This window comes from Ptiloglossa arizonensis, chromosome 9, assembly GCF_051014685.1.
Source record: "Ptiloglossa arizonensis isolate GNS036 chromosome 9, iyPtiAriz1_principal, whole genome shotgun sequence".
NCBI classification, from domain to species: domain Eukaryota; kingdom Metazoa; phylum Arthropoda; class Insecta; order Hymenoptera; family Colletidae; genus Ptiloglossa; species Ptiloglossa arizonensis.
The window spans coordinates 17,335,815-17,361,462 of NC_135056.1; the positions used below are offsets into that span (position 1 = coordinate 17,335,815).

Genomic DNA, 25,648 nt, shown 5'->3' on the forward strand with positions numbered 1-25,648 from the left:
CGTGCTTTGTACTTACATACTTATTATCGTTTTAATAAAAATTTCTGATCCATTTGTACAAGATTACCCCGAAAGGTTATTCGAACGATCGTACTGACCGGATATCGAGCAGTTTGCAAAAACATATACAGGTTTCTTTATCATCGTTTTATTCCGAACAGAATAAATAAATATATATATATACACACACATACATACAGATATATATATACATATATTTATTTATTTATATTTATATAATTGTTGCTATACATATGCACATATCGCCTCTCTAATAGAATTCAATCAGTCGTAAACTTAAAAAATGAGTGTACGCGATGGGCGGAAGAGTGAGTCCCGAAAGGAAAGATCCCTATCAAATTCCTGACTAGATAACAAACAACGTAATCATCGGTATGTACACTAATAAAATATACACAATTGGCGGTAAAAAATAAAAGGAAACAACTAATAACGAAATCATCGAACACCGACGTAGAACAAGTGGGGAACAGTCTTTTTCTGGCACGATCTTGAACGTGGTCCTCCTACGATCGATCGCGATCAACAGGAGCGGTAAAATATTCTTTGTTTCGTTAAAAAATATAATCTATTACTTTCCAAGGAGGTAGGGGGAGAGGGGGGAGCCTGTGTCGGAAAATATGTTCGTCGACAAATTTTCCTAACGATGACCGTTCTAAACATTCATTCCCTTCGTTTCATTTGTAGTACATACTTAGAACATACGTTTTGCTTCACACGATCGAAAGGTTTTTTTTTTCTTTTCTTTTTCTTTTTTTTTTCTCTTTTTTCACTTTTTTTTTTTAAACTCTATTATCGCCTTACGTATCGCCAGTCGCACAAACGAATCTTTCCCAACTGTTATGCGATCCTCGCGGTTCCTTTTCTTCTCTTCTCCATTGTTTCTTTTTTTTTGGGGGGGGTTTTCACTCTCGATTTACGTAATAAGCACGATCAAACGTACGTTCCCGTTGCGCTACGAAACAACGAAAAGTCGAAGCGTGTCCTGCAGCGAGGACGACTACTCCCGATAAATTTCGAACGAAAGTGAAATGCGCTCACAAATGCATCGCGTCGAAATATAGACAATAGCAACAAGAGTTTATCACGAACGAGTATATATATGTATATATATATAAGATGTCACGAGACCAGGTTCGAAGTAGACTATAAATACAATAAATCTCGTAGAGTATCAAAAAGAATTATCTAGGATATCGTCGGAGTTTTCCCTAACTGTTTTTTTTTATTTTTTTTTTTTGTTTTTATTCACGCGCGTGACCGCGGTACAATTTCAAAAAACGAAGTCGATCGTCGTTTTGATAGTCTTGCTAATACTATTTGTTTTGAGGCCCATCGTCGATCAAAAATCGTTCGAGCGCTCTCATCGAGTGAGAGAGAGAGAGAGAGAGCTCAACGAGCAAAATATCGTATCGGTCGTAAAACGTAGACAGGCGTTACGTAGGGCTTGGCGAGTACCGAGCCAAAGTTGCTTTCTTTTGTTGTTGTTGTTGTTATTGTTGTTGTTGTTACTGCTGTTGTCCTTTTCTTTTCTTCTTTTCATTTGTTTGTTTCTTGATCGGCGTGAGTAGAGGTACCTTGTTTAATAATATACATCATTGTAGTTCTTTCGCTATCGTTAAGATCACATGCCGCCAGGTTTCGGAAGATTTGTGTCGTAGGCTCTGATCACGTCCGTCTGGGTCACCGATCCTCCTTCCTCTTGAGAGAATGCAAATCCATCTGCAGCGCGCAGCGTGTGCAATAAGAAAGAGCGCAACCGATTAGTCTCTGTTATCACAACACGAATTATTCAATCAGCATGCATATGGAGACTACGGGATCGTTAGTGCTATTATACTCGAACGAAGTTTGAGAGTTAGTGGAAACCGTAGCTAAACAAGTCTACGTAAAAGTTTCAAGCACGCAAGCCGGACGCCCCGTGTCGGTGATTAAGTGGACGATTTACGTAATAAGAAGACTGCAGAGCCACCGATGCACCGAACGAGACCGAGAGTCGCGTCGTGCTTGAAGGGATTAAAAGTTTCTACTTTGGAATGTGTTAATTACGCGTTTACAATCACACCTACGTACTATAGGACGTTAGTACACATCACGCTAGAAGAACGGTTAAAATCGAACGACTCGTTGCGAAGGGAACACGTTAGTTAGGTGTACTAGAGCTAGAATCTAAACAACATGTATGTACATTGTTAGACGTGTGGTAGAAAATATAATGGTGCAAGTGCGTTCATCGTGGTTAATTAACTGTTCTATCGAATAAGATTAGGCGGAAGCCGGTGGAGTTTGAAGCGCGTGCACTTTGGATATGTTTTGTTAGAAAGAAAAATAAGGTACCGTACGACGAGCTCGGGAAACAAAGAATCTGTACAAAAATTTCACTCGCTCGACGGTATTTCTTGCGACGTTGTTAGGTCTGTATTTTTTTTTTTTTTTTGTTTTTTTCTTTCTTTTTCTTTTTTTTTTCTTTTTTTCATTAGTATCTTTCTTCCACTCTCAATACCAGCTCGTCGTCGTGTAGACAAAACAACTTACGTGATAGCTCCACCTCGACATTAACTCTGGAGGCGGCGTTCGATCGCCTGGTGAAAACACTTTTTACGTTTTTCAGTAGCCGTGCCGTCTCCGTCAATCTGTAAAGCCGTGCATTCAAAATTTGTTTTAGAAACCCTCGACTGACCCGTTATTCGTACTCGTCCGGATAGTTCGAATCGTGTTACGCCGACGGAACCGTGAAACACGTTAATCTCTGCTTTTTCTTTATCGAATATGTGTATTTCGCCCGGGGAAAGTTTTCGAATCGATGATCGGTAATTGTCGCGCGTTGCCTCCCCTTGACAATCTATCCGATGATTAGTTAACCCTAGTGATACCATGCGGTGCAATTGTCGTTAGTAATTTTGCGGTGCGAAACTCTCCTGTTCGTAATGCCACTTTCGACCTTCTATGGAAAATAATAACGCCGAGAATTTCGTTCGGTTACTTGTGGCTTTCGCCGCTTGGGTTCTTGGATTTCTAACCAGTCGGGGAGACCACTCTCTGTGTCCATTTGGAGAAGGATTTCGTTGTTTCGTCAACGTTACAATTGGCGTTATTAGGTGCTGGAATGCAGCGTGCACGCTCTCAGGGTCCGAGGACGAGGTGATTCGAAAATACACCGTCTCGGTGCATTCTCGATCGTTCGAGAGCATTTTAACGTACATTGGAGTCTTAAACCGATCCGAATGATCCGAAAACGCTGAGAATAGTCTCGATGCATCCGTTGAATGACACTGGTGAGTCCTAGAGGGCCGGTTGCAATTTTGGCGAAACGTCTTTCGGCGATATTATTTTCCATAGGGTCGTTGACTTGCATCCGAAAGCTCTTAATCTTAACCCAAAATCGGCTGGACACCTTTACACAGAAAGAGAATTGAAGTAACGTGAAAAGTATTAAAGTCTGTGAGTGAAAATACGTGAATAGCGGTTACACATATCCGTGATGCCCTCGCAAGCGAAACGTTGAACGATCATGCGGTTTGATTAACTAGCGGTGCTTTCGCCTGAAAGTACAAAATTATAGGAGCGCTACGAGTTACGTACTACTAGGGGTACTTACACCTCGTGAGGTCGGCGATGGCATGCACAGGCCTTCACGGGATACCGCGAATAAAACATACCAGAAAACCGCATTAACAAACAGTACTTTTCTTTGTGCCAGCAAAGTGTTTAGTGATTCTCGCTAAAATAAATTTTGTACTATTTACATTGTTTCTGATTACGTCTTACTCGACGCAAGCCTACGTACTATATCAACGAAATGTTGTATCATAACGTGCAGGGGTTGCATAAACAAAAATATAAAAATCTGCAAATAAAATCATCTCTGTGCGTATACGATCGGTATTTTTTTTTTTGTTTTTTTTTTTAAATGATAGGCTGGGTCTCTGCGTTAATTCGTACTGCGAACGAACAATGGAAAAACAAAGTGCTCGACATTGTGCTACGTTTGATTACTGATAAAAGTAAAGCATTAAAGTATGAACGAACATGAAAATACCAAATACGGATGATAGAAGTACGATGTCTCGACGAATAAAATGTACGCGATTCTCTTTTGTCTATCGGTAGGCGTTCCTTAAACTTAAAGATCGATTCTACTTCTAATACGTAGGAAGGGAAGAAAACATGATTTGTATTATTTGCACATAAATATATAATAGAGTTTGGACTACACACGTACAAAACAATAACATAGTCGCAGCAATCTGTAATAACGAGCAACGCGTATAAAAGTAGTTAACGCGTACAAAATAGTAGAAGGACTTTTTTAGGAAAGGTAAAGAGGTAAAATATTTAGAATGCTTACGAGGTCCAGATTAGGTAGGAATTTGTCGAAATTCTTTAGGATCATGTAATACGGAATGGTGCAGACGAGACATGCTCTGTATGATGGGTGTGCCATAAATCACGCACAGCGAACACAAATGGGAAGATTCTGATCTTATTTCGCCTTCGTGGCGACCAGATCGCGGCCCAACACCATATTAACCAACGCCTCCTCGAATGTGACTTCGGCCTCCTGTTGTAATTTTTATTATTCTACTCAATGGAGATGCGATAAATATAAATTTTACTACTTTTGTTACGAACTTTAGCTGTATTAATCACTTTGATTAAAACTGAGAGACAATATGTCACTAATGTGCATGCAGTTAAATATTTACTTCTTTGATCCAGGATTTTGATACTTGGATAAGGGTCTGTTACTGCACCTTGATACTAAATGCTCGTAAAAATTAACTTTGTTTGGTTATAACCATAAATTGTTAAAAAAAAACTACACCGAATAAGCCATGCATATTAAACAGTAACGTTCGACTTATTTTTAAGTCGATCTATTAATATTTCATGCGTGTATAGTATTGTATGTTCTGTTATTTGTCAGTTTGCAACATTTCTAAAAATATCACTAACAATTTGTAGATGTTAGTTACTAAGTAATGTTTCTTGACCCTGCATGTATAATATTCACTAGATATGAGATACTTAATGCTTCCCTATGATGAAATTTGAACTTTTGTCTACAGCCGTTCTGTGTTATACTAATAAGTTAGATTTGTTCCTTTTGATGGGCGTGAATAATAAGAATGTAAGATACTTACGAGCTTCTATAGTCATGACCATTGAATATGTCTCCAGGGTCAGATTTTCTGATTTCATTTTCTCTAGCTGCCGCGGTTACAGACTTCCAGACTGTATTCTTTACTCTGTAACAGAATATATTTGGCATACGTTTACGAAACACTTGAGAAATTTAAATTGATACTGTAATCTTATATTATGATATATTTAATTGATATATACTTACGCTTTGACAGTAACATCCAGAAGCAATACTGCTAACGGTATAAGTACCAAACCCAGCCAAAAAACAGGCGAAGAAAACAGCATCCTATCATTGCCTAGCATTACCGCACCCACATTTAATGCAGGCCAAAAATTACTAAAATTACACAAATCTTAAGTACCTTTTATAGTATTTTCAAGAAAAATATCATAGAAATATATTATGAAATTTACCTATATATAAGAATAAATAAAAACCAAAGCAAAATAGATCCCCATGTTGCTAAATGAGTAACCCACGTCCAAGAGTTTATTATTAATCCTGCCTTCCCACACACCGTTACTACAACATACTATTAACAAATATAAATGTAATTATTTTCTGCAAGAAAATGTCTTTATTAAGAATCGATAATATAGCAATATATAGTATAATTTAAAACGTACAGTATACACAAAATTCCCCAAGACAATGTAACCACCATCTCTACCGTTTCCCCATATCACGTCCTCTTTTAGAGCCATTAGTGATAACCAATAGAGTAAAGATGAATGTATTAAAGCGTTTATGATCCATATCCAAAATACCTAAACAAGTAGTACCAACGCTTTATAAAAAAAACAATACTTTAAATGCAAATAAATATCATAGAAGAAAAAGTATAATACCTTAATATTAAATGACGATTCTCCAGTATTCTTAGTAGCGTATAATCCTGGATGAGCTAAATGAGTTTCCGCGGAACACACTTTATCAAAAAGTCCCATAGCTAATGGAGGTGCTGCTGTGAAGACCTAATACAAATCTATCATTTGTACGTTGTACTATAACAATATAATATAACAAAATAAAGTGACATTATAACTTACAACATTATAAAGACCGATAGACCATCTTTCAAAAAGAATTTGTCCGGACCAGCCGGAAGAAATAGCGAACCACAGTTCAATGACGTACAGACAAATATTTTTGTAAAACGAGTATAATATTAATTTACACATCCTACTATAGTTCCAAGAACCATGAACAAATAATAGACGTTTCAGAAAACGAAACTGTGCTATAGAATAGTCAGAAGCACAAGCTGCTTGAAGACCTTCAACGCCAGAAATTCCTAAAAATATAAAAACACAAATTGTACTGTCCATATTCTTTTTATTTATAGCGCATACAAGGTTGAACCTTACCCACACCGATATGGGCTTTCTGTATCATGGCTACGTCATTTGCGCCATCTCCAATTGCAAGTGTTACAGCTTTCTTATTACTTGTAATTAAATCAACCACCTAAAAGTACCTAGTGTATTATGAACACAATAAATAATATACTGTAAGTTCTATAGTTTACAAGAATTACCTCAGCTTTCTGCATTGGCGAAACTCTGCAACAAATGACAACTTTGCAAGATGAACATAAATCCAGAAAGTCCATTCTAATATCACAGGATAATGCATATTCTAATGTATTTCCATCTATGATAAGAGCTACTTCATTTTGACATTTTAGATCAATCCCAAAATCAAGACAGTGTTGTATTATAACTTCCCTTGTTTTCTAAAAATAAATGTCAATTTCCAAAACATTTTCAAGGAAAATTTATACAAAGGAATATAATAATATTATTCTTTTCTTACATCCAACGATGACTCGTTAATAATATACAATGGCATTCCATGGGTAATCAATCTACAAGAGTAGCCAATATTAATGGCAGTTTCCTGTTTATCTCCAGTTAGTACCCACACATTAATATCAGCTTGTAAAAGAGCTTGTATTGTTTCTGGTACCTTAAACAATTAATTATGGACATTATAATAAATTATTTTTAAAAACAAATATATTTGATTAAAGTTATATACCTGATCCTGTAATTGATCTTCTATAGCAGTGGCTCCTAATAATCTTAATTTTGTTTCAATAAGATTTGCAGCGTTATCGATCAGTTTTTCACGATTCCCCATACTAATTGTTGCATTATGATAAGTTTCACGCCACCACTATTAACAAAAAAATAAATAGTGAAGTGTATTATTTGTAATACAGTAAACGTGAAACAAAACATAATAAGGCAGAATTAAGTAATACATACTTGATAAAAATTATCAGGTATATCGGCAACAGCAAAACAAAGTGTTCTTAAACCTTCGGTTGCAAACATTTCTAAATGTTCCAATGTCACATCTCGAAAATCGTCCAAACTGACCTGATCCGGATCACTATTTTCTACAGGAGCTGGACATAGTCTTTCATAAATAATGGAATCTGCTCCTTTACAAAGAAGTTTGATTTTTCCTTCTGGTGTTTTTACAATCAGTGACATTCTTTTTCTAGCTGATGTAAATTCTATTACATTCAATACTTCATATTTAAGCCTTTTGCCCGAAGCTACTACTTCCACATAACTAGGCGTTCTAGTATCGAACACATAATTAAATTTACGTGCTCCATCTACTAGTGCTCTTTCATCTATGAGAAAAGATAAAATAGTACATGAAAAATTAAATCAAGAATAGTTTTTTTTATAAAAAGAAAAGCTTGTTTTCAAATAAATTAATTACCTGGAGATGCAGCATGATAAATTATAGTATCATCTATCTTTTCAGGAATAACAGTATGACACACAGAAAGCAGAATCATAAACTCATGCACTACTGTTGCATGATTTGCAATTTTCTTATCACCAGGACGAGAAAAGTCTTGTACTGCTCTTCCATCAACAATGTCTCTAACTAATTCACTGTTAATATTACTACCACCTTCATTATCATTTAAAGGATTTGGCAAACTGTAAGACATTACTTTTTGAAAAAAAAAAAAAAACTATGAGGTTAATTAAGATATGGTAAATTATATATTTGAAAAACTTACTCATATATCTTGCCACCAATTGAACATCGTTTAAATTCCATTACATTTTTTGTAAGTGTTCCAGTTTTGTCAGTGAAGACATAATTAACCATACCAAGTTCTTCGTTAAGATTACTTGTACGAGCCATTGCAGGAGTATCTGTTTCGGCATGATACATTTCAATATCCATATTAATGAATGTAGCCTGAACAAATCTCACAACCTCTAATGTGACTTGCAATGAAATTGGTATTAAATTATTAAATAAAATAATAAATGTTAAAAGATTGAAAGCAAAGTTCTTAGTCATTTCCTCTGAAATAAATAAATAATTATTTAATTATATAACTATAATCTAAAAAATCAAAAGTAATAAATTAATTTCACACCTTTTAAACCTAAATACCATAATCCATCACGGTTAGCTCTTGTCCATAAAACATTAAATATCGCAGATAAAAGGCACAGCAAAAGAAGTATAAAGAATAGCATGAGTATTTGTGTATTGGTCAGTTTGTCTAAGGTGGATCTTTTTAAAGGTGCAGTTGCAGTATTGTTCTGCATAAGTTTAGTGTCATGTCCTGTATAGATTACCACACCAAACACCCAACGTGTATTTCTTAGCATTGCACCACGAAGTAGTACTTGATCGGGTCCTAAAGATACGCTTCTAAAAATGTACAAAAATATTACTTTGATGCAATTATAACATTTTCAAATTTTGATAAGAAACAACCGTACTGTTTATTAGTTTCTCGTAACACTCCATTAAATTCATATAGATGCCTGTTTGGTGATTCACACTGGATATTTGCATGAAAATTCGTTAATTCTGCAGTATCCAAGAGACTGGCAGTGTCAGGATGGGCTTGTCGAACCTTCAAGTTGGTTTCTCCATCCAAATTGGCAGTCTCTATAAAGGACATACCCTGTGGTTCCGATGATGACAGTAAGATCAAATCAGCAGGGAAGAAATTGTTATTGCGGACCTATACATATTAAAAGAATCTGTTGTAGTAAAACTGTGTTAATTATTAATAATTACCACATCAATGAACTTGATGAAAATAGTCTATAACCTTAACCACATCACCAACAGCAACATTTCGCCACTGAATCCACTGCCATTGACTATTCCTCAAAACCTCTACTTCTCGCATATTTATTTCATCATCTGCCCTGTGTCTTTTCTGTAACAGAAAATACCATTGTAACATATTTTATCAAATAAAAGAAATGTGTAACACTTGAAAATACTTACAATATCTTCAATTATCTCTTTTAATGCAGACACGCTAAGAATAAATATTAATGGAACTAAAGTTGTGTATCGTCCTGTTGGTGATACATCTGGTATTTGCTAGAAGTAAAATAAAAAAAAATACATAAACATTCGATAACCTGTTCAAAACATTTTCGTTAATGTAATGGGATAATATATCTGTACTGCAAGAAAGTACCTGCATAAGAGCAATGAACAGGAAGAAGCAGTTGCTGTACCGGCGAAATTGTTCAAAAAGGAACATAGGTATGAACGAAAGAAATGAGTATTTCGCGGTGGTAATACGATTGTTTTTATATTTCGCGGGCTGATGCGGGGCATTAATAAAAACCACCCTTTCTTCATTGTTTTCGTGCTGACGTGAGGAGCGCTGATCGTCACCTTGAGACCCGCCATTTTCCGCTCTTATTGGACCAACTGCATTAAACAAAATAATCAATTTATATTATACAAATATAATTGTTTACCATTTGTTTTTATCGCTTACTTAAATCTTCAATGTCTTCGTAATATTAATTCGATATAGCAATCTTATAAATAACTCGAAAATTTTCGTAAACATACCGACTTGAAGAACTGTGATTATATTTGTTAAAATTGTTATTTTAAGAAAAATAATGTTAAATTAAAACCTTATTATGAACGCGTTTCCAAAGGTACATACTTTTTTAATGCACCGACTTACGATTTTGAGCGTGTAAATAAAGATGAAGCCGGGATCTGAGTTCGTTGTACCATTGTATCACTTTAGAACTCGCTATTTCCATGTTGGTGTTTGCTAAATTAAACGTCTCTCACATCACTTCGTCGTCGTCAATTCGTATCATATTTATCCGACGATAAGGAAACACAACATACAAACATATACCAGCGCAGTACGGTTTTGATAATGAATTGCAATAGATATAATATAGTGATTCAAGGTTATAGCAGTAGAGATTCTACATTTCATTCAAGATAAATTGCATTGACAGACAAATTATGTGAGTTAAATCTATGTTAACTACACTGAAGAATATTTCGTTACGTTATCCAAGAACAAAACGACGTGATTCGGAATTGTGTTATCATCTTCGAGGTTATAGTTGCGCATTTAAGGGAAAATACCATTAAAAAATGATTTATTGCAGTAAATAGGAATTATATTATTCGACAAAAACTAATTTAAACGTCACTAATACTCGATCAAATAATCTTTATAGAATTAGTACGTTATATGGATTTAAAATACATTTGATGCGACTATATTTACACATGTTACGAACTGCAAAAAGAAAACCGTTGATGACATCATATCAAATCATTGTTCGTGATATAAGTAATATAAGGTGAGGGTATTGGCAAAAGAAATTTAGCATGTACATATATATATAATATAAAAATCAAATTTCAAATGAACTCAATTACAGAACATTTAAATTTTATAAATATGTATTTTTTAAAAGTTACATATTTTTAAAATCAAGGTTCTCTCGAGGTCATGAGCACTACTCGTATCATGTGTTAACACGAATGTTATCACATTTTTATATTTACGAGTTACGCGCTGTTACTAATACTACACATGACAATAGGTTACATTACAGGAAACAAAAATTACCTACTATCAGATTTCAGTATACGTAGAATAGTTATTTTATACCGTCATTTTGTGGCACGCGTGCACGCAAATATCTGAATTCATATATTTCATAGAATATCAACACCAATCATTTAATAAGTACTTCCGGTGACATAGAATTTATTCCTATGTTTACTGAAACAAACTATGTAATAATTAGACGAAGTTGGAAATGCACGGCTTGTCAATACAACGAAACTGTACAATTAAATGGAATCGAACAGGAAAACGTGGAGTAACAATCAACGCTGAATTGAAAAATAGAAATCAACCAACAATTACACTGAGAGTTGCATCTTCATTTACTATCGATTAGATAGTAACAATCGAAATTAATCCTTGACTTTGTTTTGACATGTCACAAACGATTTCAAATCTTTCCCTTAGCTCATCGAAATCAACTCATACAGATGGTCAACGTTCTTATCAAACGCGTACGCACTATTGTCAGTGGTTAACGTACATTAATAGCACACTTTTTCCGCCCGAGATAACGATCGGTTAAACAAACTACATATTTGCGTCATCGTGCCAAAAGAAGCCTCGCGTCTGTCGCCACACCCCTGCTGCTCGACTGAAGCACGAATATACGTGAAAACAAACCTACAGATCAATGCAGACGAAACGACATTAACCGAAACTAAATATTCTTCGTAGAAGTTCCGAAGCTAAGGATTTCTTTCCTTATAACGTGCTCGGAAATTTGTTCGCGAGACACTGATTCGAGCACGTAGGTGGCACTGGATATCAGTGACTTCTTCACCGTGGTATATGTGACCCTCGTAGATCATCGACGATCGAATAACTTAAAGATTCTATTTCTAACACATACACGATACTTTTTTCAGACTTATTTTTCTAACAAATTTAAATATTTAACATTCACGGTTTTTCTTCCGGAAACGAATGGAAAAAGTCAAACATATCATTCCAACTAAAAGCAGAATGATTAAAAAAAACTCGGTCGATGAAATAGATCAATGTTGCCAACGTGAAAGTTGCACAATTTCAAACAGAATGTCCAAAATACTAGATAATGAGGTTCTAGAAGACACGGGTCTCGCAGTTATTCGATACAACACTGAGTGGAGGGGGTGTCCATAAAATGCGACAGCCCTGCACACGTGTTACCCCGAAAACGCATGCGCCTGCAACCGGCAACAAGTTGGTGTCAGCACCGTGCTGTACTTTACTGGCACTTGCCGCCTATACGGGGACGTGTACGGTAAGGTTGCGTCAATAAACAACCACGATGTCCGTAGACTATGGGCCAAGGACACTTCCACCGAGGTAGCTCCACACGAGGGATATCAAACCTTATTGGACAATTCGCTCACGCTACTTTGATAAAGTGTGGATGCGTTCGCAAAGCGAGACGAAATGTAGGCGAGCCACGAGACTGACAACCAACGATGCATTAAAAATTCGTGAACACTATCTGAAAATATTTTTCGAAAACAGAAAAAAAAGAAAAAGAAAGAACAACATAGAGAAGCATTACATAGAATTTTCAAACCGCAATTAAGTATACAAAAGAAAAACTCTTGGTACGGCTTGTTACACTGCACAACATTGTTTGCCGGCTTCAACGTTGTGTATCTACAAGAGCGATCGTTAATTTTATCAATGTCTATCGCTTGCACAACAATTTTTTCCACAGCGGGAAAGGATTTTATCTTGATAATATTGACTGGCCACGATACAAGAATCCGTTTATAGAGCATCTCAATATTTCATTTACCTATGGGCCTTTAAGCTGAACAACGATTATTCTATCTTCGACTCTGTCTATCCGATGTTAGTCCCTACCTCGTTTTTAATTCTCGTTCTACTTATTCTATTATCGATTATAGAAACAACATTTCGCAGTCGCCGGTCACATTATTAATACATTGGATGGTGCCTTACCTTCGGAACTCGACTCAGCCAGCCCAGCCTCCTGCAACTCGATGTGCTCACGTGTCCTTCCCCGTCCGCTCGATAGAGGGTTTATGCGTAGGCCAATGTTGTCAACGTTATCGATACCTCCGAGATCGATGGGACTACCGATGATGTAAGGCCCGGACTGCTCTTGTCTCCCGTCGTTGCCACGGCCGCTCGTTGATGAGGAATTGCTACGAATACCGCTGCCTTGCGGGGGTGTATCGTCCATGTGAGGTATGGAAGAGAGATCCGGAGGTGTGAAAGGACGCAATGAGCCAGGACTGGGAACCCGGGGGCTCCCCCTGGCAGTTGGTTGCATTGAATGCAGCGGGGCCTAAATCAGATGGAATTGGTTAATGCAGACAACGGCCATATTGGATATTAGGGTTAAGGAGATAGAATCTGTTCACGGCCTTGATAGCTCAATTGATAGAGGCGGTTCTATAGCCGTTGAAAAACGGTCCAGTTTCGGAACACCAGTTAAGCGATTCGGTTGCCCAAATCTGTTCCCCCTCTACGTAGGCTAGAGATATCGGATTTCGAATTTTACGCGTGCGTGACCGAGAACGGTCACGGTCGTCTGGCTGGTCGCACTCTGTGCGGCAGCCATTTTTCCAGTGGTGGTTGTCCGAAATGCGTGAATCACGATTATTTGGTCGTACGGTTCGAACTCGAAATATAGAAGAGGTATATTACGAACTACGTAATTCCGTTACATTTAAAGTTATTCTTTTTATCTTTCTATAGAAAATTGTCTCCTTTCGTGAAACGGGAAACTTAAGGGTCTCCTCGTCGCCGCTTTCGAGGGATTATTTTAGGGAACATTTTCTACGAACTCGTCCGCGATATTAAACGAAAGAAGTTATCGCTGAATTTATTTCGTTCCGGTTTTCCCCTTTTCGAACTCTCTCGAAAACTTCTTTCGCGACAACTGAAAACTTGCGATAGTTCCTCCTCGTGTTTCTTGTTAGCGTAAGAAAGAGATCTAACTTATAACCTTGGACAAGAGCATCGTACTACATTTTCCATATAAATTGCATCGAAGAGGTAACACGATTTACAGATTCTTCTTTATCCGAATAAATGGGACGATAATAGGACATATCGAGACAAATGGTAAAAGTTAAAGCACAGGATAAAATCTCTGTGGATTTACGAACTGTTCGTTCGTATATACTAATATAATATTTAGAATAAATCGAAGTGTAGAGATATCTCCGGAGTACTCCGATCGTTCTTCGTGCAAAACCATTTAGCACGTACTTGCGAATTTTGTGCGTATTTAATTTGGATTTAGCACCAAGTTTTTCGACGAGACCGTCACTGTATTGCACTCGAGAAGGAGGAATACGCTAACGGCGTATACAACTCGATCGATAAATAATAAGATACTTTTAGTTTGATCACACACGCAATCGTTCATTATGCTTGTACGATTACAATGCGAGCAGTTGTTGCGATATTGTACAAGTGAACTCTTGAAAACGGAATACGCACAAGATAATAACGTACACGTGTGTTTCTGAGAATCTTGAAAGCAGCAAGGTGTAAATTTTGGAAGGGATCTTCGTTGTACGTGTCACGTTGTATTTGTAGACGTTTTCGTATTATTTGTACAAAAATAAAGATACGAGATACACCGTCTCTGAATGGAACGACGAAACGTACATCGAGCATTGTTTGGAGGTTCTTTTCGGATCATCCAGAAAAGCTGACTGTTGATTCAACGACATCATTAATGCCGAAGGTAAATATTGATGTTCTAGGCGTACACAGTCACGATTCATGGCATGAACACCGTCAGACTCTGTGACAATTATCGGTCGAGGGACGATAAGTCATTGCGTTTGTAGGTGTAACGCGGAGACGTTTCGTGTGTGTACGTTCGCGTTAACGTTGAAACCCATCGGAGGAAGAAAAAAAAAAAAAGAAACGCACACACTGCCCAAGCGATAAAAGTCGATAGTTGCCAACGGCAAACGGGGAAATCCCTCCCGCGTTCAAAGAAAAACTAACGAAGGGAATAAAAATTTATTTTTAGAGTCGACGTCGGTAAATCCAAACGTCACCGTACCGGCGCGAGTGTGTTAATTTACGTAAAAATTGCCTTGACACGAATACTAACTATCTCCGAAGTCTTATTTTCGTTTTAAAACGCATTATCTATGCGCATTTAAACGTCGCGTTTCCAATATTTCGTTGCATCGATTGTATAAAACCGGCAGGTCGGCGAGGAAAACAAAAATTCCGAAGTGCAACTGCAATGAAAAAGTTCCAAAGTGTACGACGATTCGTGCCAACGAAAGTACCGACACGTTTCTTCTCGTACTTCGGACCACGAGTTTCGAGGAACGTAGGAACACAACACAAACACGCGTGCCAAAAAAAGGAAACAAAATCGACGTGTCGCTGCTACTTACTACTTTCAAACGGGCCGGCCAAGGCGAATTTCTGGCGGCCGTCTTCCGTCTATTTGGTTTATGATCCTGGCCGTTGAAAATTATTGTCACGCTAGCGGGTATCCAGTGACGCGTGCGTTCGGAAATAATTCATTCCCCCTAATCTATGCCAGAGTGGCTAGACGCGAACCATCTGCCAACCTATCGACGCGTAATCGTTCCTTCCTTGATAATTCTTCAACGGGGCACAATCGATGTTAACGACGAGCGTGCTATACAAACTCTTCTTCTCCTTCGACGAAACAAAAATCATCGAACTCTTGCGGTCCGTGCAACGAGCCTCGAAATCGAAATACGAATGGACAATTCGTTCACTTTGGGTCGCGGTGACGATGGACACGAGGATGGATTCTCAGTAGTAAACACGCATTTCTGGTCGGACGAGTTGCGGAACGGATATTGCAACTCCGTGGACGTGTGAAAAATTGTTCTAAATACGTTACACGAGCGTTCGTATTCAAGGCCGATGTAGGATCCGATCTGATCCGTAACTCACGACACTGGCGTTACTTAATATTTTGTCGCGAATAACGATCATCGACGGGAGAAAAAAAACGATCTATTCTCAGTGGCGGGAGAAACACCTCGACATTGACGCGTCGTGGCGAGCACTGTGTACAAATACATTTGCAGTAGGCGAAGTCTACGGCCACGCGAGAATTCGATTCTTCCCCGAACAACGATCAATCATCACCCGCGATAATATTACCGGGATCGTGATACCGAGCACTGTGGACTAGCACGTCGAAAGCCGACAACGTAACTGGCCACTAAAAAGTATCATCGATAACGCTAATCGGTGTACTGTTTATCGCGAAGGACTGTTAGAAGTCATACGCACTTCAACCGCCGCGGGCATTCAAGAATAAGCGGTGAGCACATCGAAGACACGATCAATGGTCGCACGAAACTATAACCGTTGACCCGCGATCGATGCGATAACCGATTTCATCGATTCATCGGTGGTATTCGGAACGGTCACGCGATTCGTGGTTAAAACCTCTTTACAGATTACGGAAAAGGGGGAACGGGCAAGGCAATAAAAAAAATGTCTGATTATTTGCAAACGTCACGAGACACTTTTCTACGGTTGGTTCCGCAAAGGTAGCAAGTACCCATTATTATTGCCCGTAATGAACGATATAATTGATGACGTAAGACGCACCGATCGAGAGTTGACCGTGGGCAATCGAGCCGCACGCACCGCGAAATTACAAGATCGAACGTAAACGAGTTACACCGCGCGTAAAATTTATTTTTTATTTTAAAACAATTTATCGCGAAACGGGAACGCGCAGTAATAACTGGACGAGGTTATGTACGCAGAAAACGAGCGAGATTTCTCGAAGGACAACGACGATCACGAGAAGAAACAGGCACGTGGTATGGGTCTTTGCCATAATATTTTCGTTTCGGATAGAGATCGCCGCACGAGGATAAGCGAAGGTCGCGTTAAAAAAGTTTCCGTCCATAAGCTTCAGGCGACACGGCGAATTCAATGTATCATCCGATCCATCCTTCGTTCGGGAAGCGCGAAATAACAACACTGGGTCGCGGGAAGGACAATTCGGTGGACCTTCGATGCTCGCGCGTTTCATATCGTCTCGACGAACGGGTATACTGTTTAGAAACGTTCTCTTCGTCGATGATCCCGCATGGACACGAAAAACATACTTTCGATGCTCGATGTAACTTGATCGCGTGTTTCCTGGTACACCGCGATCATAAGCGTCGCAGCGATGAGTTCGGAGCCGTTTTTCGAAATTATTGCACGGCGAATACAGATACCGGATAACGGCAATTAATTCGTGATTAGATTGCGGAGGAGGTTTCCGGTTTACGGCACGACGGTGCACTGTCAAAACGTCGAACACGCGTCCCTCCGTTACTATTTATCGACTTCTCTCATCTTTCTCGACGTTCCTATGTCCGTCGCACGTCCACGTGTACTATAGTCCTTTGTCTCCCTTCCTGGACGCGGGTTTCCATGTCGACGGGACGACGCATGTACACTATTACCTGACAGACGCGTCAGGCTCGCTTCTCCTCTCGTCCCCCTCTCCCGGGACACAAACCCAACCGACCAGTAAAACTTTTGCGCGTGCCACTTAACCGCGTCGTACTCCGTCGCGATTGATTCGATAAATTAGACCACAACTATCGATGGAACCGATACCTGTATCGATACGTATCGATATTTTTTTTTTGTAACTTTCAATCTTTCACCGTATTGTATCAAAGTGGATATCGAGAAGAATCGATACATTTTCGGTACGTGTTCAAAAATATCGATAACCGATCGATGCTACGTGATAATATCGACACCAATACTATAGCATCAAACTGGTTTGGTACACAGCACACCCACTTTATCATCCGTCGCTATTCTCTTCCGATTCTTGGAAATCCATCAGTGAGCTTTGGCGTCGAATAGCAAAGCATACTTAAGACGATTGAGGCTCGAGCCGCCGTTCACACGTGCACTGTATTTCTGTCTCGTTCAATGTCATCCTTTTTCCTTAGCTCGTACGAATTCGCAGAATTTACCTTCTCAGATAAGCGTTCCTATTTCGTCTGCGGACGCTAAAGGGGTCACTACTTCGTGAAGTATCAAACGGATATCGATGATACCTTCGTGAAGCATCAAACGGGTTTTGATTCGATACGGTGACGATTTGGAATCGCTTTAAGGACTATCGATATCGAAAAGCGATACAAAGTACAATTCACCGTTGGTAAGTTGGCAGTCTGGACGACACAGAGGTCAGAAGAGTAAATCCCTCGCTCCACTTATTCGCGCGTTGCCGCAAGCCTGGATTAATAGGTGTAACCAATTCGACCAATAGCGAAAATACGTGTAATCCGATTCCATGCTGCGTTCTAATAGACCGACTTGTTTCGTTACGACCAATCGGAACCGCGTTCCTTTCGACTTACCAACGGTGAACTGTATTTGTAATTTCGATAGACATCGATACTTCCATCTGAATTACTTTGGCATCGAATCGATCGAGTATCATCGATGGTATCGATCCCATTGCAAACCACAACGTGATTTCAGCTCGTTACGCGCGTTCCGTGTACAACACTTAATTGCGTTCGAGCGAAACACGTGCTGGCGACGGTTACGAGAAACCAAGTAAAATGGATGTAACCGATTGTGGTTCGTTACGGCGTCTCGGCCGGTTCATTAATTGTCGTAATACCTACGGCGCGGCCAGTGGAATGTCTTGCATACTTTCACGTGCAACACGTGAGGTCGGCCGTGTAACGCGATCGCCCCTGATTAATTCCGGTGTCAACCGACCGATTTGAATTTCTTACCGCCTATAATTTAGGTCAGCGGGGCGTACACGTTAATTGCGGCACATTTTGCGTTGCTCGATTCTCTTCTTCCTTTCAAGGTTATTTTAGATCTTTTTAAACGGAACCCCCGGTGAAATATTTTTCTCGTTCAACCTTTTGACCGCTGCGCTCGAGTACACCGAAGCGTATTATTATTCCAGACGCTCGAATTAAAGAAAACACCAGGGGTATAAATTTTTTTTTTTTTTCTTTTATTTTTGCGAACAATTCCGTACGATTGTTTACCTCTGTATTTGAATCGTGTAACCGTGTATTTGAATACAATATTCTCGATCACTTGGTCGAATTAACGATCGAAGAAACGGGTTACAAAGAATCGAAAGATTCACGGAGATGCGGTGCTCCTTTAATTTCTCATCCGATTAATTCCCGAGCGCCAAGTTCTTTAATTATTTCGATCGGTACAGATGTACGTAACTTCGTTTCAGTAACGCGCAGTATTGGTGAGGTCGCGGTTGCTGTCGATAAAAAAAAGTAATAAGACATCGGGTTTCTAGTTTGATCTAACGTTGATCCGGGTCGTGTATTTTTAAACATTCCTTCCGCGGTAGCGAAAATACGGTAGCGAGGTAATCAAATTTCAAAGAAAGAATAAATATTAAAACAAGGGAGATGGTATGTCATTACTTGGTTTTCCGTTTCGTTGTTGTTGCAATAACGTACAACGCATCGCCGGGACTCGCCGATATTACATTCTAAAATAGAAAAATGTTATTATCGAGGAGGAGAACCGTAACCGCAGAACGAATACACGGAACTGGAAACAACAACGTGAAAATATACAAGAAAAACCGTAATACCTACCGTAACCGACAGTGGTGGGCATTACTACCGCGTGTTTACGGTGCAAGTCTTATTAACTCCGGTAATATGATTTAAAGATCAACACTACGTACAACCTAGAACTTTCGTGGTGGAGATTGCCATGTGCGATATAATGTAAACCAATTTTCCATGGGAAAAAAAGGGAAGGCAATAGCAGAGAATGCAAGAGGGTATCCATAATGAAAATAAATCGATCGAGAGACATCGTTGAAATGATCAAGGAGTCGTTGAGTAATTGAATCTTATCGATTCTGGATAATAAGAAACGTATTTCTATTGTAGTTGCAGCCGACGAAAATATAACCGACCCCTGTGTGTCGAAACCTTCATTACCGGGATTCGCCCTTTAACGTAAACGGGTTCGTAGGATTTTCTAAGGACATTAAACTTTAGACCTATCGGTGGAAATGTCAATCCTCTGGGGTGTTATCGCGCGGCATTGATTTTTCGTACGTTAGGTCTGCACACTTTGGTAGCCGAGTTTCGTCTTCGGCCTGATATTGCTGCACTTGCAGAATTGAGCTCTTCTTCGGGCGTGACACGAGAGAATCTACGTTTATTAATCATCGAGGGTTAGAATGAGACTCGTCGGTGAAGCAGTCTCGGCGGACTTTGCCTTGGAATATATATCGAGCGTTTAAAAAAAAGGGTCGAGTCGTTTCGACCCTTTGACAAACGAATTACGTTTGTTAACCTTCGAGGGTTGAATTAAAAAATCGAGAAAAATAAATTGAATCGAGAAGAGGAGTATGTTTCATATCGAGCTTTGTAACGAACTTCTTCGTGAAGTCGCTCGCTCGATTTTTATAAGGTATAGAGAGTGTTTAAAAAAAAAAAATTATAGTACTCGTCCGAACGAGGCAAAATATCTTTGCAAACGTCTCAGAAATTACCTACACTCTGTGTCTGTCGCAGGGAAAAAAAAAATGATCGTGGTTTAAGGGGAACAGTGTCTGACCCATCACGATCCGCAATTCCTTCCGATCTTTCCTTTCTGCCTACGGTACATATTTCATAACGAAAGTTTGGTTCGCTCGGTAAGGTCGGCTTTCGAAAGCAATGCATAAACACCGATGTTAGCGAATTAGAGTGAAATGGCAAGTCACGTGAAAGTCGCGTGATCCCTGTAATTGGTTCGCGGATGGAACTGCACTTCGAATCGGGAGTGAAAGCAGAGATAAGTCGAGAGATTCGTATAGGAAGGAGGAGCGGCCTTTGTGGGTGCGTACGAGGCAAGGTGTGGGTCCGTGTGTATCCAGTGCATACGGGCTGGGTTTCGTGTTTGCGATCGAGAATGACGTTGATGTGTCGATAGTATACACGTGATGCCGCGCCCTTTCGAAAGTAAAGGTTTTATACCTTTTCCCTGTTATCGTGCGGTAGAGATAATTCAAAGAGAAGAAAGATTAAGAGAAAAAAAAAACAAAAATAACAAAAGAAGAAAAAAAGAATCGTCACGGTGGAAATAAATTAAAAAGCTTTTATACCTTTTCTCTATTATCGCGTGACAGAGATAATTCAAAGAGAAGAAAGATTAAGAAAAAAAAAAAAAAGAAGAAGAAGAAAAGAATCGTCACGGTGGAAATGAATTAAAAAGCTTTTATACCTTTTTCCTGTTATCCTGTGGAAGAGATAACTCTAAGAGAAGAAAGATTAAGAAAAAGAAAAGAAAAAAAAAAACAAAAAAAGAATCGTCACGGATTGGAAATAAATCAACGAGCTTGCACAGAATCGTGCCACTCGATTCAAAGTATAACTTCTCAGACAGAAGTGGTTTCTCGTGTCGTAATTGCGACGCTTGGCGCAAAAGAATTTCCCACACGCGATATGATAATGAAATTTCAAACGACCTAGAACCTACGATCCAATTGCAAAGAATTCATTTACGAATCACTTGGCGCGCGTTCGTTTCGTAAACACGAGCGGAATCGAGGCTTATCTGTTCCTTTACCGTTCGTTCCGAGCCGTTCCGAACACCAAAGAGTTTATCGTTACTCGTCGTAATCTATACGCGTTTGACAAAACTACACGTGATTTCTGGTACGTGCTCCGTTGAACACGTAATAGTACGATCATTTTGGCAGTCATTTAATCAACAATAAATATCATGTCCAGGGAGCAAATGATACTGGTGAATATCATTTTAATCATACATGCAGGCAAGTTTCCAAATCACGTTTTTGTATAATTGGCACCGTCCGAAGCTTTCGGTTGTCGGCACGGGCATACATCTGCGTACCGCTTCTGAACAGGTTGTGTTTCGACGCGTCCGACTCGTGCACACGTGAGTTAATCAGATCGAGACGGCGGTTACCTTAAACATCGAGTTACACCGTCCGCGTAAATAAATCGAATCAACGTTAAAAGTATGACGCGCGGCTCCCGCGCCAAGAATTAATAACAGCCGCGTTGAATTTCGTTGTTAATTGCACGAAAACTCGATTCGGTCGGCGGAGCGAATTGCAATTCTAATAAACGACTCGTAAAACCCGATCGTTTTTTTTCGATAACGTTACGGGCAAGACTCTTCCAAGTAGTTCATGATAACATCAGTTGGCACGATCCATTAAGTGCATCCCGACGAACAGCAGCCGCTTTACGATTCGAAGGTGGAATTTTTGCCAAACGAATTTTTATGACATCGGCATAAATTTTGCTAGAATGGGGGGCATGGGGCGAAACAAAAGCCGTCCCCATTCTTCACAGAAATAACCCTATGAAATTGGGACGGGCGAAATGAAAAGCTGGCCAACGTTCAGCAACATATGCGGCTCACGTGTGAGAAAATGCGTTCCGTGTTTGCGCGCGGTTGACTAAACAACCAACCTCGCATTAATCAACGTCCCGGCAACTCTACGACGAGTACAATACGTTCTAATCCCTAACACGAGTTTAAAAATACAGCAGAGTCTCCCTACCGTTGTTTGCGCGCTCCGCAGTTCGGTTGTGCCAGTACGGCGCTGTTCGACACAAGTTCCGGAGCTTAGGGATGTTCTCCCATTTTGTCACCGTTAACACGGATCCTGTACCACGAGGAACTCTGGCCGATAACGGTGTTACGTGTGCGCGTTCCGTACGAATACGATAAGTGTGCACGTAGCCGAGAACAAAGCCCCGTACGGGGCCAATACTGTCCATTACAGCCAGTCTGGATTTGAGCCACCTAAAACCGCATTCCCACTTGTGCGTGTTATTCTTTTAACGGATAGAATGTAACACACTTTTGCGCTCCACGGACGCGGGGACGGGTGAAATTCTATCCGAACGAAACAAACCTACCGCGAATAAATTTCGCAACGATTAAGTTTCTACTTCCCCGTTGTGAGATATTTCATTCTGTAATTCGAGTTCCAAGTTTTCTTTAACCGGTAACGGATAAACGAATATTTATCTTTTGTTGGTTACTCGATGTATTTATCTGGTTAAAAATGTTTCCCATCTTCGCGCAGATGTAACGTTATCCGCGTCTATTATGTCTCGCAGCTCTCTAAATATAATAGTATCGTGTTATGGCCGCAACCTCGAAACAGTATCTCACAAACGATGCTAAGCCCGTGGCACGAACGAGACAATGTTGCTAATATGCGTATGTTCACGTGTAGAAATGTGACTTTAGGTCGCTCGATGCTCGACTCACGTTCGGATAAACCGTTACGTCGCTGCGTAATATCTGGCCCTCAATTTTTCATCGAGTACGAGGTAATCATTGTTGGATACGAGTCTTGTAAAGGGACGCCGCCATAAATATTGTCTACCAAGTATAAAAGATTCCAGTTGAATACGACACTGTGCGGCTACGCGGGTCGCGTGTATGTATACGTTGATATGCGAGGCTGTTGAGAACGCAAGACTTATTCGGAACAGGTGTCACCTTACGAACGCAAGGTTCATCGAACAATTAAAAAACAAAAAGGCTGTTACGCTATAGTTAATGTAAACGTTCTCAGTTAAACGGAACGTTTACTGGCGTATCACCGGAAGCCTTTCGAGTTAACGCGACATATCGATCGATTTCCAATTCACTACAATGTAAAGTTGCCTTTTCATCACATTGTTTTTCTTTTGCTTCCCAATTGTGCGCAGGAGGGTCCTCGAGAGGACATTTGCCTCGAACCCCCTTTTAGGTTAAGAGCGCTTCCACCTTTAACGAACGGACGAATCAGCTATTTTCGCGACTCGTAAGGGCGAGAGAAGTGGACAGACGATAACGTGAATCGACCATAGTATTTAGTATTAACACGCTACCGTATTATCGATCATTCGGAGTGAAATTACCACAAGGCCAGCAAGTCCATATTGTTGAATGAAAGAAACGAAAGGTATCGACTTTTCGTACGTACGCGAACATACCGGGTGTGACGCACACCTGGCTGACCACTGTACACTTAAGATCTAAGAGAGAAGAAAACGCATAAAGACGCAGAGGTGGTTGCGTTAGGTCACTATGATCCGTGCATTATGCAACAAGTAGTCAAGCTTAAGTGCAACGGGTATACCTTATTCGTGCGGAAATACCATAAATATAGCCGACATTAATATTATCGTGACATCTTCGTCGATGACGTTCAACGACTCGTCGAGAAAATGATTGTACGTAGTATTTTCATGTCGAGCGTGTCCTTGTACGATGATTGTAGAAATTAGAGACAATGCGTGAACAGCATGAGCACCAATTCGTGTCAAGTGCAACCGTCTTTAATTCGTCTTATCGTATTTGTCGACATTGAGTCCTTTCGCAGATTTAATGCCACAGAACACAAGCCGTCTGACATTTCAACGTGAAGTCAGTACGGTTCAAGAAGTAGGTAATTGAAAAGAAAGTTGCCACATTATGCATCGAATAAAGACGTCGTATCGTTTCTCTGGTCCGATGTATTCGTTCTTAGACAATCTTTAGACTTATCGCACTGAAAATATATAATTTTCAAGGATCGATGTACCATTTACTATAGAATAGATAAGATAATGTAAGAATATTCTCAATGATTCGTATTTGTCTTATCCGATACCGAGAAAGGACAACACCGGATGATAACACGAATTTCTCAAATATTTGTGCCATTATACAGTTAATGCCGATACATAAGACTTTCGAACTCAATGGCTGAAAAAAGTGGAACTGTATTACACGTACGAACGATTCTTATAAAATATGCACATGTAAACATCGCGCTACCGCTGTAATAATGTGATTTTGTACTGTGTTCAGCTTTTTGTTCTACGTGAACTTCAAATGTGACCATACGCGATATAACCTCTAACGTTTTGTATACGCGTTCGACACAGTAGGACATTGAAATATCTGAGAAAAGTAGTACTTACAGATACCGAGCCGTGTGTCCGTATGAACTATACTGCCGCATTCATGTTGCCAGCTTGTCAGCATTTCACAGCGTCAGGAGATAAATCCAAGTAAACTCCAAGGGAGCTACACAGCATGCACTCACACGCAAAATGAAACCACTAGTACACACCCGTTCTGCACCCGGGTAAACTGGTTTCGAACGGAACTATATAGTATCACGTTCGATGCAATTATAACATAAGACAAACCGAGTGACGATCGACTGATCGTCGACGCCGAAAGGAGCGTTGTGCTTACTTTCGACCTTTATTTAACTCTCTCTTTCTTTTTGAAACGCTTCAGGGATCTGCGTGCATCGGTAGCACGCATGCGATACTTCGAAGAAATGTAAGAAGCCGCGTGTGCGACACTATCGAGGCCAACGTCGTTTGTCATAGGCGCTGCCTAGATTCTAAAGACTGGATGTAAAGCACGTAGGAGTAGCGTACATGTGACGGAATCGGTTATTTATTATTAACCCCTCGGGCCATGAGCGCGAAACACAGCGTCCCTCTACAAGTGTCATGGCGCGGTGCGCTCAGATTAATGTTTCTTTCCGTTGGCAGATGTCGCCACGTTCCGATACGAGCGCTATCTCTACCAGAACAGTCGCGGAATAATCGAGTAAC

At 39.7% G+C, this 25,648-nt stretch overlaps 1 protein-coding gene across 12 annotated transcripts; it reads right to left on the reverse strand.

Annotated features, from left to right (window-relative positions):
* Positions 1-134: 134 nt before the first annotated feature.
* Positions 135-25,415, reverse strand: LOC143151486 (putative phospholipid-transporting ATPase IA). 12 transcript variants are annotated; one of them, XM_076320647.1, is made up of 23 exons: positions 15,446-16,050; positions 13,011-13,359; positions 9,660-9,898; positions 9,461-9,559; positions 9,279-9,389; positions 8,941-9,188; positions 8,589-8,869; positions 8,220-8,514; positions 7,910-8,136; positions 7,441-7,817; positions 7,211-7,348; positions 6,986-7,138; positions 6,708-6,905; positions 6,538-6,637; positions 6,220-6,464; positions 6,019-6,144; positions 5,797-5,937; positions 5,584-5,702; positions 5,372-5,506; positions 5,166-5,270; positions 2,557-2,654; positions 2,367-2,369; positions 136-1,791 (listed from the first exon to the last, which is right to left on the reverse strand). In XM_076320647.1, exons 2-23 carry the CDS (start codon positions 13,342-13,344, stop codon positions 1,646-1,648), a joined length of 3,918 nt encoding a protein of 1,305 aa, XP_076176762.1. In that variant the 5' UTR covers positions 13,345-13,359; positions 15,446-16,050; the 3' UTR covers positions 136-1,645. The 12 variants fall into 12 exon arrangements, 11 of the variants coding, with proteins under 11 accessions (XP_076176756.1, XP_076176762.1, XP_076176753.1 ...); XM_076320641.1 differs by lacking the exons at positions 2,367-2,369; positions 2,557-2,654; positions 15,446-16,050 and adding exons at positions 3,620-3,651; positions 24,998-25,414 and having other exon boundaries at positions 135-1,743; XM_076320638.1 differs by lacking the exons at positions 2,367-2,369; positions 15,446-16,050 and adding an exon at positions 24,998-25,413 and having other exon boundaries at positions 136-1,743.
* Positions 25,416-25,648: the final 233 nt, after the last annotated feature.